The sequence below is a fragment of the Felis catus genome, chromosome D4 (genome assembly GCF_018350175.1).
Source record: "Felis catus isolate Fca126 chromosome D4, F.catus_Fca126_mat1.0, whole genome shotgun sequence".
Lineage (NCBI taxonomy): Eukaryota > Metazoa > Chordata > Mammalia > Carnivora > Felidae > Felis > Felis catus.
Genome location: NC_058380.1, coordinates 14,956,410 through 14,973,105, shown reverse-complemented (window position 1 = coordinate 14,973,105; position 16,696 = coordinate 14,956,410). Strand labels below are relative to the sequence as shown.

Below are 16,696 nucleotides of genomic sequence, written 5' to 3'. Positions count from 1 at the left end.
AGTAATATGGGGAAGCCATGGGAGGACATGAATCCAGGCTTACTTCATAATTTTGACTGAAACTTGCAAGCTTTCACCTGCAGGGTCCAGGAGATGGTTTTGCAAGAAGAACCTTGCCATAAAGATATTAAAAACTAGAATACATTTATTCTGTAAGTATTCAGCAGAAGGTTAGTATTGCCACCATGTATGTATACGCAAAATCTTTTATGTGGAGTCAGAAAATCTGGAACTCTGAAAAACCGTGTATTTGGGAGTTGGAGCAAAAGGAGAAAGGCAGGAAAACTTTTCTTGAGACAAAAACATTTTTTAAGTCAGATAGAATTGGGGAAAGAGAGGTTATTGTATTGGTCGCTGCTTCTCAAAAACCAGATGTTTAAGTACTTGAGAACTGACCTGAATGCAACTCAGTAAATTCAGTGAAAAGGAAGTATATTTGAAGTCGAGAATTCCATTTCACACAATCACCATATGTGAAGGCTTGAGCTTTGTAACGTTAATTTGCACACAATATTGACTATGGAGTGAAAAAAAAAAAAAACCAAAACAGCAACTATTGTTGGGAAGGCTGTTTAATTCTTTATTACTCAGGAAGTGTCATGGTGTTGCATAAATGAGGGACCCATTTCCAGTTTAGACTTTAAGCAGAAAATAGCATTAACATCAAAGAGGGAGAAAGGCCTCTTCAATCTACATAGTGTGTAGACAACCCTCCCCTTCAAGAAGAAAGGACAGACATGAGGAATAAGACAGAACATTAGCCCATAGGAGTAGAAAGGGACTTGTAGCATCATGAAGTCATTCTCAGAGTTAGAAAGCAAAGATTGTGAACTCTTGGCCATAGGTTATTAACGAGCAGGAGTCACAACTAGTGATCTCAGCTAAGATCAGGCCAGGAGCAGAATGAAACCAGAGAATGCTGGATGAGCCATACCACCCCCTAAGCAATTCCTTACCTGTGTTCCTTAAAGGTAAGTTGTTAGTTCCCTTAAGACAAAGAACTGAGTATTCTATCAAAATCTACTACGTGCCCTACTAACTATAACTATACTCATGTCAAGAAGTGTGGATCATTTACTTAAAGGGTAAATAAATGCCACCTTAATTCAGGCTCCATTGGATTTCATCTTCCCAGCCCTGGATAACATTTCAGGCAGATTCTGTAGTGTTCTGGTCTTTTCCAGTTGTAGGTACCACCTCACTTTGATAATTCATACGCATTTTCTGGTAGCAAGGTATTCAAGTACCCAATCCAGTTCAAATTAAAACTGAAATCCCACAGCCTATTCAAAGCTTCTCCCTTCTCCTTACTCATGCCAACAATTAAGGCCTGGAGTCCTAGGTAGGGAAGGAAATGGAAGCATATCTTCGAAATATATCCTGACCATTTCTCCTACTCACTATGTACCTTCTGTTTCTTGCCTGGAATAGTAGAATGAGGATTAGAAGGGCAAAAAGTTAAGTATCTTTGCTCACATGGTGGCCACCATGTCTTGTTGTGACCATCCATGGCCATTGCATGAGAAGGTTTGCGAGTTTTTCAAAAACCATCCCTCTGCCCTAAGGGAACCCCTACACTATGGTTTCTTGACTTGGTTAATACATTTTCCTGAGGGTCTTTTCCAACACTCCCGAATGACACCCGAGTAGTTTACCCCACAGGCAGCTTCTGTATGTATACGATCCTCACCCCAGCAAATAACCTTCTTGGGTGAAGAATCTTCAAAATCACTCAATCTCTGTTACTTACTACAGCATCGACTTGGCCCAGGAAGAATATATGAATCCCTACCTTGATAAATTATGGAAATATAAGTTGTTTTATAGAAACATATTCCTATTGGTGGGTAGTACATATCATGTACTCTTAACAGAAAATTGTTTAGGACAGAATGAAAATTGACTGGAAATGAATTAAGGGAGAAGAGAGTTAATATTTATGGAGGGCCTCCTGTATATAAGTAAGGTAAACTGAAAGAGGTGAAATGATTAGTTTTTTTTTTTAAGTTTTCATTTTATTTTATTTTATTTTTATTTTTAGTAATGTTTATTTATTTTTGAGAGAGAGAGAGAGAGCACGCACCAGCGGAAGAGGGACAGAGAGAGGGGGAGACACAGAATCCAAAGTAAGCTCCAGGTTCTGAGCTGTCAGCACAGAGCCTGACGCGAGGCTTGAACTGATGAACTGTGAGATCATGACCTGAGCCGAAGTCAGACGCTTAACATACTGAGCCACCCAGGCACCCTTATTTTATTTTTTTAATATAATTTATTGTCAAATTGGCTAACAGACAACGTGTACAGTGTGCTCTTGGTTTTGGGGGTAGATTCCCGTGGTCCATCACTTATACACAACACCCAGTGCTCATCCCAACAAGGGCCCTCCTCAATGCCCATCACTCATTGAAATGATTAGTTATAGTGAACAATCATCACTTGATTATCCCAGTTACTCTGATTTTATGGGAACTTTTCTACCACCTCCCCAACATTTTCTGTGAACTGTACTCTGACATGAATATACATATATGCAGCCACCCACACAGCTTTGGTCACTCTTAGCCTTGGCCATACCTGTCATGTCTACTATAGAAGGGGGTGTCTGTCTGCAGCCAGATAGAATGAAGCATATTTGCTATCGTGCTTCAGTCTCAGGTTCTATCTGACCCTGAGAATCAATTTTATTCTTGCCTTTAGGTTCTGGGAGTCACCCCCTACGATCTTTTAGCTTAAGCCAGCTAAGCTGCAGTATATGGTCTTCAACCAAATTGCCCTTAACTAATATACACCCTCAAGATCTACAGGTTGCAAAAAGTCTAGCAAAGATTCAAACCCAGGTCTGCATGATTCCAACATTTGTTCTGCTACCCACATTGCCAAGAGATAATAATATTATGCAGTGATAAGAACAAGTACAGTTCTGGGATGCATAAACAGAGCTGTAGCAGTCAGAACACTGATATAATCATTCAAACATACTCAGAAGTGATCATATTCTTATATTCTGAATACTTCAGCTCCACAGCAAAGGAATGGTCTGGGTAAATTGAAGAATGTTCACTAGAGAGCCATAAAAGAAGATTAAAGAGTTGGAAATGAGAAAAAGTACATAGCATGCATTTGCCTCTACAAGTCTATTGACACTTCATATCCTGCATCCAAACATCTTTCTCATTACGGTCTTATACTGTTTTTTTTTTGTGTGTGTGTGTGTGTGTTTTTAACATTTTATATTGCTTTGTCTCACCTCCCCAAAAAGGCTATGATCTTCTTGATGTCAAGGAATAGCTATTATATTTTTGTTGCATTCAATAAATAATAAATATTGTGTTAAATGATCTAAAACTAAAGGTATACAGCTTGTTCAAACACAGGGAACTGAGAAAACAATTTAATAATTTGATATGAATGTCTACATTGATGGGAACTGACTTTTCTCAATACCACAACCAGAATAAGAGGAAGAAATCTCACATACTAACATGAGATATTTAGTTAGTTTAGGGACATATGTCCAGATTGGAGCAATCATTGTGGGATGTGTCACAGAAGGAAAAGCCTTAGATATTCAGCTTCTTCATAGGGATATTTGTCATTGTCTCAGGCCATTTGGGCTTGGATCTTTTTAACTTCTCGCTTCATAAAGAGTTATGGACTTTATGACTCTTCAAGTCTCTCCAAGACCTATAAAGGCATCAGAGAGGAGTGGAGTTTTATCCTTTTTCCCCCTTTTAGAACACACCATATGGATATACCTAATATTTATGAATGTTGGCATATGAAACTCAGATACTAAAAGTTAATATCTTTAGTAAAGACCAGACCTGTGAAAGAAAGGAGAAAGATATGTTTTGAAGATGTTCCCAATTTTCTGCTTGCATCATGTGAAAGTTTTGATAACAAAAGGAATCCTTGAGTAATGAAGTCAAAACATATTGTAAACTCAGTTTTGGCATTTTGCTTTCAGCTACAATGAAATACCTAGGAATGAATTAATTCTCTTACCTTAAGCAACTAGAAATCCAGACAATATGCATGAAACATTTTCAGACATTGCTCAACAGATAGCCCAAGACAGTAATCCATGAAAAAAGGGGAGTAAATGAAATGAGCCCTGACATTGCCTGATCACTTTGCCTAAGAAGTTTCTAGGCTGCAAATGGGGGGGGGGGGCAAGATAGGGAGGTTTGTGGTCTCACTGAGTTAAGGAGACATAGTTATGTTTTTAGGGAGTTTTCCAAAGCAGCTAAGAATTTGTGAGGTGAAATACCAGATAGGAAGGAGCAGGCAGAATAATTTCTGGAGCTCGCAAGAGTCAGGAATAGTTTGAGTTTTCCACCAGCCATAGGGAGACCTCCTAATTTGTGGAGCATTGGTTAACAACCCTCAGAGAGTTATTGCCTAGACCAAGTTATTCTGCTGTGAACTTACCCTAACAGAGCTTAAGATCAAGACTCCAAAATATCCAGCTAATTTGAACAGATTTAACTGCATCCTAGAATATAGTCCAAAAATATTTAAAGGAATAGCAAAAAATCCTGGACCCAAACATGTAAAATTCAACATTTCCAACAGCAAGTGAAGTAATTACCAGGCAGACAAAGAAGTTGGAAAATTAATACCTCCCTCCCAACAGAAGACCAATCACGTAAATCAGGTCCAGAAATGTCATACATGGTAGAAGTAGACATTAATAGTAAACCAGCATAAATATACACCATGTGCTTAAGAACATAATGTGAAAAATTACAAAAATATATACCTTAAAAACACAAATCAAATTCTAGAGATGAAAAATAGAATATCTGAAGTGAGAAACACACTGGATGTGATAAACAGTAAACTTGACAATGATGAAGAAAAGCGCACCAAACTTGAAGATGGAGACTTTATCCAAAATGAAGGAAGCAACATAGAAGACTTTAAAAAATGGAAGACTATCTCTGACCTGTGGGACGATATTAAACCATCTAAAATACATGTCATTGAAGTCCCAGAAGGGGGAGTCAGAAAAAAAGTGAGGAAATAATGGCCAAAAATGTTTCAAAAATTTGACAGCTAAGGGAACTCCAAACAGAAAAAGAGATAAACAAAATTATACCAAGGCATAAACAAATTGCCAGAATGAACAGTAATAATGAGCACTTTATTATTTTTTTAATTTTTTTTTTCAACGTTTATTTATTTTTGGGACAGAGAGAGACAGAGCATGAACGGGGGAGGGGCAGAGAGAGAGGGAGACACAGAATCGGAAACAGGCTCCAGGCTCTGAGCCATCAGCCCAGAGCCTGACGCGGGGCTCGAACTCACGGGCCGCGAGATCGTGACCTGGCTGAAGTTGGACGCTTAACCGACTGCGCCACCCAGGCGCCCCAATAATGAGCACTTTAAAAGCAGGCAGACAAAAGTGACACAAGATAAAAATAATCACAGACATCTCATCAGAAACTAAGAAAGAGAAAAATTTTAAAGCACTGAAAGGAAAAACAAACGAAGAAAAGGAAAACAAAGTTTTTCAGCCCAAAATTGTCTTCTCACCAAAAAAACATCTTTCAAAATAAAGATACTTTCAAACATATAAATCTTGAGAATTAATTGCCCACAGACCTGTCCTACAAGACACAGTAAAGGCAATTCCTCAGACAGAAGAAGAATGATACCAGAAAGAAAAAAATTTGCTTCTGAAATATGGAAGAAAAACGCCCTGAATACGGTAAATGTGTGGGGTAAATATAAAAACGACTTTTTTTTCTTCTTTTTCCAAACGTCTTCGTAAAGATAATTGAATGTTTAAAACAAAAATAATAACGATAAACTGTGGGGATTATAATATATACGGAAATAAAATGTACAAAAACAATAACACAAGGTACAGGAGGAGAAAATGAAATTATACTACAGCAAATTTATGAAAATATTTGTAGAGTGATATACCATTATTTGAAAGTGCAATGTGTTAAGTTAAAGATGCATGTTGTAAACTTACTAAAACAGAATAACAAAAAAAAGATAAAGCTAATATACCCATAATGGAGATAGAGTAGTTGGAAAAAAATACTAAATCCAAAATAAGGTAAGAAAAGAGAATAAAGAACAAAGAAGCGATAAGACAAAATAAAGCAAATAGCATAAAACATACTGAACATTGTTAGTAATTAGGGAAATGCAAATGAAATCATAATGATGTACATACTACAACACGCTTTCTCAAAAGGCTAAAATTAAAAAGGTTTACTTGCAATATCAACTTTTTGTGAAGATTCAGATCACTAGAACTCTCATATATTGCTGGTGAAAATACAAAATTTTATAGCCACTTTGGAAAGGAATTGGGCAGATTCTTATAGAATTAACCAATCACTCACCATACAACCAAGCAATTTAAATCCATACATTCACACAAAGACTTGTATTCAAAGGTTCGTATGAGTTTTAATCACAATAGCCCCAAATTGGAAACAATTACAATGTTCATCAATAGGTAAATGGATAAACGAACTGTGGTACACCCATACAATGGAATACTACTCAACAACAAAAAGTAACAAACTCTTGGTATATCTAATTATGTGGGTAAATCTCAAAAGCATTAAGTTAAACCAAAGAAGCTAGATACAAGAGTACTTGCTGTATGTTTCCATCTACATGAAATTCTAGAAAATCCAGACTAATCCATGGCAAAAAGCAACATAGTGATTGCTTGGCTCCAGTGGTATGGGGGGTATGGGGCATGGGGTATGGGGTATGGGGTATGGGGGGTGGGGATAGAATGTATAGATTTATGCCAAAGAGGCCTAAGGAACATTTGAGAGGGGCAGAAGTCTTGATTGTGTTGGTCATTATAGTACTATGTAAATATTTGTCAAATCTTCTTAAACTGGACATTTTATTTATTTGTTTCTTTATTTTTAATGTTTATTTATTCCTGGGAGAGAGAGAGAGAGAGAGAGAGAGAGAGAGAGAGGGCAAGCGGGGAAAGGGCAGAGAGAGAAGACATAGAATCTGAAGCAGGCTCTAGGTTCTGAGCTGTCAGCACAGAGCCCCACGTGGGGCTTGAACCCACAAAGCATGAGATCATGACCTGAGCTGAAACAAAGAGTTGGATGCTCAACCAACTGAGCCACTCAGGTGCCCCAAGTTGGACATTTTAAATGTGTACAGTTTATTGGGCAGAAATTGTATCTCAACAAAGCTGGTTTTTAAAGCGGAATTAAAGAAATGGAAATAACATAGTGTTAATAGTTTATTGTTCAGATGAATGTCATCCCTTAGTCATCGCTGATGGGCATTTCAAACCCAACAAATGCTGTCTATTGCACAGAAATTCTGAAGGCACAGACCCCATGAGAAACAAAAACATCAGGTTTTTTTATTTTTAAATTTTTTAAGTTATTTATTTATTTATTTTGAGAGAGAGCAAGTGTGAGTGGGGGAGAGGCTGAAAGAGAGGGAGAGAATCTCAAGCAGGCTCCTCACTGTCAGCACAGAGCCTGACGCGGGGCTTGAACCCACAAACCATCTAAGCTGAAGTCGGATGCTTAACCAACTGAGCCACCCAGACACCCTAATGTAAAGCAATGTTTTGATTCTGGTTTTGTTTCAATAACTATTCAGTACTTCCACGAATTATATTAATCTATAAACTCTTTGAGAAGAAGGACAACTCTGTCAAGTCAAATTCTTCCTAGAGTACATAAAAAGAATCAAACGAATTGTTTGTTGAAGTGACCAAATAAATAAATGAATACAATGAATTTCTATGATAATCTATAATTCTAACACATCCCTATATATTATTTATCTCTTATAGGAAATGCTATCTATTCATCTTTAAAACATCATCCGTATGAGCATCACAGATTTAGAATCTTGAAGAATCTGGACAAGCAGAGCTGGGGTTAACTTTGCATTGTTGGGGGTAAAAAGCACAGGGCCAAACAATAGTATAGCAACATGGCGATGATTGCCATCCGCACTGTGCATGTCATTTCGGGGTTTACAAGTGTCCTTCACAAGCATTAATTCATTTAAGAGCGCTATGTTAGCAATAGGCAATTTCTACCCGTAAATAACAGAATCTATTACGCACAGAACAAGAATTTCTAAGGGCTTTTCTAGTTAATACTTTGTTAATCTGTTTGAAACAATGACACACAGGGAGAAAGATCAACATGATTACATTTTAAATTACAATTCAGAATTATCATCGTTTTTACAGATGGCTAGTCTGCATTGCAAGGTATTTCTTTGCAATATACTGATGTTCTTAACTATCAGCCTTCCTCCTGGAAACTCTCCATTCCCTTAGCTTCTGTTACTTTCTTCTCTCACCCCTCTGGCCCATCCTTTCTGTTTCTTCCATGGGCTTATCCTCCTCGACTCACCACTAAATGAGGAATCTGTCCAGGGTTCCATTACTGGGTCTCTGATTGTCTTGATATTTTATACACTCTTCCTGGGAAGTCATGTGATTCTAGAAACTTCATCTCTCAGATGTTGCCAGAAACTCTATCACCAACACCCACCCTCTTCCTGAGCTCCAGAAAATGCTTTGCAGATAAGCAAGTCATTCTCCCAACCAAACCTTTTTCCCCTCAGTCTTTTATTTGTTGGAATTTCCTTCTACTCAGTTGACCAAGCCGGAAACACAAGAGTTATTTTTGATACCCTCCTCTCCCTCATCTTCCCACACTCAATCTCACCAAGTACTAGTATTTCTATATTCCGAATGCTTTAGGAATCCTTCCTTTCTATGCCAGATGCAAACCTCACAGACCTCATAAAATTCCTTCAAATGCTTCCTTCCTCCCTACAGCTCCAACAGCATCCCAGCCCCAACCAATCACTTGACCTTGGAGTGCCAAACACACAACAGAGTCAATGACACGCAAGCCCAGAGTGTTAGGATCTCTGCCACTTCCAGGCCTGGATAGAACACCACACCACGGAGGGTGGGATCTGACATCTTACAGTGATGCCTTGTTGAAGGGGGCTAGGTAACCCAACTCAGCAATGTGTTGTGCTAACTATCCATGGGGTGAGAACAGGACAGGAGGGATCCAGGCCAATAAATTTGCTTTCCTTCATCTCTTCATGGGTTACCCCTTGGCACAGTTTTGCCTTGTGTGCTGTCTGGAGAAGTTTAACATACTGAGCAATGCACCTGCCAACTGACCTACTTTGTCCCTTCATAGCTTATTGAAAGTGGTAGCCATCACGTTAAGTTATCACTTGTCAACCCTTCACATCTAACCATCACGGTAATTCATCACTACATATTGTATAGAGTCTGACATGTAATATGCACTCAAAAATGGAAGCAATTAGTATGCTACCATTATGCAACCAAAATAGGCAATGCTATTGTTCTTTTCATTTCTTATGAAGCCAGAACATTGTCTTAAAAACTACATTCATTGTGTTAATTAATTTGTACCTATTTTATTAAATATAAACCAAATATAACTTTCATAGAAAAAGTTTTTCACAGAAGAAAAGTTTTTCAGAGAAAAAGTTTTTCACAGAAAAAAAAACTTTTCAAAGAAACAATTTTTCATAGAAAAAAAGCTTTTCAGAGAAAAAGTTTTTCATAGAAAAAAGTTTTTCAGAGAAAATGTTTTCCATAGCAATAAAGGCTTTCAGAGAAAAAGTTTTTCATAAAACAAAAGTTTTTCAGAGAAAAAGAACTTTTCCAGAGAAAAAGTTTTTCAGAAAAAAAGTTTTTCAGAGGAAACATTTTTCAGAGAAAACGTTTTTCAGAGAAAAAAAGGTTTTCATAGAAAAAAATTTTCATAGAAGAAAAGGTTTTCATAGAAAAAGTTTTTCATAGAACAAAAGTTTTTCTCATAGAAAACGTTTTTCATAGAAAAAAGTTTTTCATAGGCAAAGTTTCTCATAGAAAAAAAGCTTTTCACATAAAAAATGTTTTTCATAGAAAAACCGTTTTTCACAGAAAAAGCTTTTCGTAGAAAAAAACGTTTTTCATAGAAAAAGTTTTTCGTAGAAAAGAAAGTTTTTCGGGGCTTAGTCAGTTGAGTGTCCGACTTCGGCTCAGGTCATGATCTCACGGTCTGTGAGTTTGAGCCCCACATCGGGCTCTGTGCTGACGGCTCAGAACCTGGAGCCTGCTTGGGATTCTGTGTCTCCCTCTCTCTCTCTGCCCCTCTCCCACTCATGCTCTGTCTCTCTCTCCGTCAAAAATAAATAAACATAAAAAAAAATTAAAAAAAAAGAAAAGAAAGTTTTTCATAGAAAAAGTTTTTCACAGAAGAAAAGTTTTTCAGAGAAAATTTTTTCATAGAAGAAAAGTTTTTCTGAGAAAGTTTTTCATAGAAAAAGTTTTTCATAGAAAAAGTTTTTTTGCAGAAAAACTTCTTTCATAGAAGAAGAAAACCAAATGTCTACAGCCATTTATTTGTGGTGGGATTCTTTGTTTTTGTTGTTTTTTTAATATATTACATTTTTCTAAAATGTATATATTTCCTGCAACAACATATATTCCATTCATAATCAAGATAAGATGATTAAACTTTAAAACATGTGTTGTTATGAAAGCAATAAGATGAACACAGAATAAATAATGGCCTGAATAAACAGCAGGGATCATCAATCCAATCTTGTTCAATGAAATGGCTGGCATTTAGGAGAGCTTGGGCAACCTTATGTAAGAAGAATCGTTAGATCTAAAGTGAGCCTGCAAACATCCTAACTACTAAACTCACCTGAGGAACTCAAGGACGGAAGGTACTAAAGAGGCTGAAATTAAACATCTTGATAAAATTGAAGCCCTGTCCTTATTAATGGAAAACCAACCCCACCTGATAAAAGTGAATATCCAGCTCTGGGCCATTTCCAACAGTTTCTTTAAGAAATTCATGCAGATCCTCAAAAGAAGTGGATGTTTTTGTTTTTGTTTTCTGAAAACATTGACCTACTTTGATAATGATATTCCTAAGACCGTCCAGATGTTTGAGGTCAATACAACAACTAAGCCTATTAAATAGGATCTTGCTCACATTATCAAGACACAAGCCTGAAGCCTGGTGACTTTTAACAGATTATCTCTAAGCGAGGTCTCTGTCTCCACTTTCCATTCTAAGATTCATTAAGTCAGCTGAAGAAATGACCAAGACCAAGGTCATCTGGATTAGAAGTTCTACGCCGAAAAGCAAACATGTATTTCTAGGTTTTTCCTTATTTGAAAATTCTACCAGCTTGTCTTTGGGGGACTGAAATGAGGCTGAAAACAGATCCCATGTAAACATGCCACACATTATCTCCAGGGTACTGAAAATGCACCCTTGTGACCAGTCACGGCAACCAAAAACATGTTTCATCGCATGGCTGACCCTTTCACATGCATACCCCCTAGGAAGGGTTTATGTCTCTTTTCTGCATTTCCTCTGCCTTAATTCTCCTTCCTCTCCTTTTTGACTTAATTTGGAACTATATTTAATTCACAAACCGCAGCAGAAATGGTCTCCTTCACCAAGCTGCCCCCTACCCCGTCTGACAAGAGGTCACTGCTGGGGAACAGAACCCCCAGTTTCAGTTATTGCTCTGGTTGTCACTGTATTTTGCTTTCCCTTATTGTCTCTCTGAATGAAATAAGTTCAAGCACTTACTAGTTGGTAAAGCATTTGTCCATTAAAGAAATAATGAGCCCTTTCCAATTTCTTAAGACACAAGAGGACTCTAACCACAAAAATACAGAAAGGGAAAGCCCCAAAGAGGGAACAAAAATTATGGGACGTGGGGGGTGGGAAAGCAACTAAAGTTTCCAATGTCTAAGAAAAGTAGAATATTCTAGAACCAGGTCTTTCTTTTGAAATACCTTTCTTGGGTGGCATCCTGGCGGCGTCCTGTCAGAATGTCTCAGCTGCCAGGTGACTTGAAGAAGGATGACAGGTTGAAGGGACAAATGATTCAGGTTTGGTCCAGCATATCCACACACTTCTGCCTGTCGCTGAAGGCGCTCTCTGGTGCCATTTCACAGTCTGAAACATAAGAAGGTACTAATTTCCTCGCCATTAAATTTTCATGAATGCTAGTTTGCCATTTAAGGATGGAGGACTCAGGTCAAAAGGGCTGTATTTGGGACTCATGTTTGAAATAAAACGAAACTAATCGTGTAAGTTGTATTCAAAGCAAATCTGGCTTTATCCCAGTATGTATCCGCTTGCCTGCCTCGTCTGGAAAGCCTTCGGTTCCAGGGCTTTATTGGAATTGCAAATACAGAGGCCAGTGTGAGCGTACTCTTAGAAAGGTGAGAAATACTGACCACCAGCTGTACTTGTGAAATTAAATGAGTAAATAAACAAGATACGCCTACATCAGGAGTTCAGGTTTAAGTGCAAAGCTATAGAGCATTCAAGTTAGCAACCAATCTCCAGTGTGAGGAAACCTGGAGACATTGCATTTATTTTCTCAACTTTTCCCGAATAAAACTGACTGAAAGAAGAAGTGGCTACTTTCTGGGCACAATTTTCAAACTTTTCTCTTTATCAAAACTTCTCATCGAAGGGTGGTCATCTCTGATTTAGAATGATAAACAAAGAAGATTTCCATCATTGAAAAGAAGGAAAGGGACAAAGAGTGCTGTAATTGAACGTTGCACAACAGGCTGCCTTTTTGAGAGGGAAGACACTGGCATTCTCTGGTTACTTTGGCGATAGCCGCTGACCTTGGCAAAAGAAAGCGCTGTTCTGTAACGGATCCCAGTGGCCCATTTACACCAGAGTAGCTTGTGGCTTCGCAAGTGGATTTGTGCACAGATCTGACCCACTGAGAATCTAAGGAGTAGTACAAAGGCTCCAGCCAAAGTTGCATGTAGCACACTCAAAACTATGGCTTAAAACAAAGCTCTGTAAGGATGATACTCACCTAGTTTTTCCCTATGCAGACACTGTATCGTCACTGCAACAGTCAGACAGGATAGAGCTGATACAAGCACTTGTATTTAAAGATGCCCTGAGGGGTTCTTTAACTTGCGAATGTCTAAAGACATTAAGAAATTTTATTGTAGGGGCACCTGGAGGGCTCAGTCAGTTGGGCAACCGACTTCAGCTCAGGTCATGATCTCAGAGTTTGTGAGTTCGAGCCCTGAGTCGGGCCCTGGGCTGACAGCTCGGAGCCTGGATCCCGCTTCGGATTCTGTGTCTCCCTGTCTCTCTGCCCCTCCCCCGCTCATGCCCTGTCTGTCTTTCTCACTCAAAAATAAATACACATTAAAAAAAATTTTTTTAGAGGAGGAAGATGGCGGCGTAGGAGGACGCTGGGCTCACCTGGTCCTGCTGATCACTTCGATTCCACCCGCATCTGCCTAAATAACGCAGAAAACCGCCAGAAGACTAGCAGAGCAGACTCTCCGGCGCCGAGTGTAGACAAGAGGCCCCCGGAAGAGGCAGGAAGGGCGGAGAGGCGGTGCGCGCGACAGGGACTGGCGGGAGGGAGCCGGGTCGGCGGAAGGGCTGCCCGCCCGGCAAAGCAGAGCCGCCGAGTCTGAAAGCGGAGGGGCCCGACTCCGTGAGTTCTGACAGCCAGCGGGTCTTAACATCTGGAAGGTTACAAGTCGACAGCTCTGCTGGAGAGCGGGAGGGAGAGTTGTTGAGCCCCGGAAGGCAGAGCTCAGCTTGGCGGGGAACAGAGGCGCTCGCCAGCGCTGTCTCCCTAGCCCATCCCCCAGCCGAAATCCCAAAGGGAACCGGTTCCCAGCATGGAACTTGCTGGCACCGCACAAATACCCAGCGCTGTGCTTCTGCGGATCCATCCCTCCGACGGGTCTGCCTCCCTCCCGGTGCCGCAGGGCCCCTCCCACAGGGGACCAAAGACCTAAGCCTGCCCCTTCCGCCCCTGTGCACCTTGCGGATCCACCCTAGCTAATACGCCAGATCCAGTCCAAGCCTGGCAGTGTGCAAGTAGCCCAGACAGGGGCCACACCACTCCACAGTGAGTCCCGCCCTTGGGAGAAGGGAAGATAAGGTACACACGGTCTGACCGTGGCCCCAGCGGCGGCCTGGGGGCAGACATCAGGTCTGACTGTGGCCCCGCCCACCAGCACAACTTACTCCAGACAGCACAGGGGAAGGGCCCTGAAGTTCTGTGCCACCCCAGGGACTATCCAAAATGACGAATCGGAAGAATTCTCAAAAGAAACTCCAGGAAGTAGTGACACCTAACAAATTGATCAAAAACGATTTAAGCAATATAGCAGAAAATGGATTTAAAATAATAGTCATAAAATTAATCACTGGGCTTGAAAAAAGTATAGAAAACAGCAGAGACTCTATTGCTACAGAGATCAAGGGACTAAGAAATAGTCATGAGGAGCTAAAAAATGCAAAATAAAATGCAGGCGACCACAGCTCAGATTGAAGAGGCAGAGGAGAGAATAGGTGAATTAGAAAATAAAATTATGGAAAAAGAGGAAGCTGAGAAAAAGAGAGATTAAAAAATCTAAGAGTGTGAGGGGAGAATTCGAGAACTAAGTGATGCAATCAAACAGAGCAGTATCTATATAATAGGAATTCCAGAAGAGGAAGAGAGAGAGAAAGGGGCTGAAGGTGTACTTGAACAAATCATAGCTGAGAACTTCCCTGATCTGGGGAAGGAAAAAGGCATTGAAATCCAAGAGGCACAGAGAACTCTCTTCAGACGTAACTTGAATCGATCTTCTGCACTACATATCATAGTGAAATTGGCAAAATACAAGGATAAAGAGAAAATTCTGAAAGCAGCTAGGGATAAACATGCTCTAACATATAAAGGGAGACCGATAAGACTTGTGATGATTTATCTACTGAAACTTGGCAGGCCAGAAAGGAATGGCAGGAGATCTTCAATGTGATGGACAGAAAAAATACGCAGCCGAGAATCCTTTATCCAGCAAGTCTGTCATTCAGAATAGAAGGAGAGATAAAGGTCTTCCCAAACAAACAAAAACTGAAGGAATTCATCACCACTAAACCAGCCCCACAAGAGATCCTAAGGGGGATCCTGTAAGACAAGGTACCAGAGACATCACTAGAAGCATGAAACCTACAGACATCACAATGACTCTAAACCCATATCTTTCTATAATAACACTGAGTGTAAATGGACTAAATGTTCAAACCAAAAGACATAGGGTATCAGAATGGATAAAAAAACAAGACCTATCTATTTGCTGTCTACAAGAGACTCATTTTAGACCTGAGGACACCTTCAGATTGAAAGTGAGGGGATGGAGAACTATCTATCTTGCTACTGGAAGTCAAAAGAAAGCTGAAGTAGCCATACTTATATCAGACAAACTGACTTTAAATTAAAGGCTGTCACAAGAGATGAAGAAGGGCATTATGTAATAATTACAGGGTCTATCCATCAGGAAGAGCTAACAATTATAAATGTCTATGCGCCGAATACAGGAGCCCCCAAATATATAAAACAATTAATCACAAACATAAGCAACCTTATTGATAAGAATGTGGTAATTGCAGGGGACTTTAATACTCCACTTACAACAATGGAGAGATCATCTAGACACAGGATCAATAAAGAAACAAGGGCCCTGAATGATACATTGGATCAGATGGACTGGACAGATATATTTAGAACTCTGCATCCCAAAGCAACAGAATATACTCTCTTCTCGAGTGCACATGGAACATTCTCCAAGATAGATCACATACTGGGACACAAAACAGCCCTTCATAAGTATACAAGAATTGAGATCATGCCATGCACACTTTCAGACCACAATGCTATGAAGCTTGAAATCAACCACAGGAAAAAGTCTGGAAAACCTCCAAAAGCCTAGAGGTTAAAGAACACCCTACTAAAGAATGAATGGGTCGGGGCGCCTGGGTGGCGCAGTCGGTTAAGCGTCCGACTTCAGCCAGGTCACGATCTCGCGGTCCGTGAGTTCGAGCCCCGCGTCAGGCTCTGGGCTGATGGCTCGGAGCCTGGAGCCTGTTTCCGATTCTGTGTCTCCCTCTCTCTCTGCCCCTCCCCCGTTCATGCTCTGTTTCTCTCTGTCCCAAAAATAAATAAGCGTTGAAAAAAAAAAATTTAAAAAAAAGAATGAATGGGACAACCAGGCAATTACAGAAGAAATTAAGAAATATATGGAAACAAATGAAAATGAAAATACAACAATCCAAATTCTTTGGGATGCAGCGAAGGCAGTCCTGAGAGGAAAATACATTGCAATCCAGGCCTATCTCAAGAAACAAGAAAAATCCCAAATACAAAATCTAACACCTAAAGGAAATGGAAGCAGAACAGCAAAGACACCCCAAACCCAGCAGAAGAAGAGAAATAATAAAGATCAGAGTAGAAATAAAAATATAGAATCTAAAAAAACTGTAGAGCAGATCAATGAAACCAAGAGTTGTTTTTTTGAAAAAATAAACAAAATTGATAAACCTTTAGCCATGCTTCTCAAAAAGAAAAGGGAGATGACCCAAATAGATAAAATCATGAATGAAAATGGAATTATTACAACCAATCCCTCAGAAATGCAAGCAATTATCAGGGAATACTATGAAAAATTATATGCTAACAAACTGGACAACCTGAAAGAAATGGACAGATTCCTAAATACCCACACACTCCCAAAACTCAAACAGGAAGAAATAGAAAGCTTGAACAGACCCATAACCAGCAAAGAAATTGAATCCATTATCAAAAATCTCCCAACAATAAGAGTCCAGGACCA

General features: G+C 39.5%; 1 protein-coding gene across 1 annotated transcript in view; it reads right to left on the bottom strand.

Annotated features, from left to right (window-relative positions):
• Nucleotides 1-14,106, bottom strand: part of TMC1 (transmembrane channel like 1) — a 142,254-nt gene extending 128,148 nt beyond the window's left edge. The window contains exons 1-2 of the mRNA XM_045043143.1: nt 13,284-14,106; nt 11,834-11,996 (exon numbers count right to left, since the gene is read on the bottom strand). Coding sequence (XP_044899078.1) covers nt 11,834-11,849 — 16 coding nt within the window. The 5' untranslated portion in view covers nt 11,850-11,996; nt 13,284-14,106. The remainder of the gene's footprint in view (nt 1-11,833; nt 11,997-13,283) is intronic.
• Nucleotides 14,107-16,696: the final 2,590 nt, after the last annotated feature.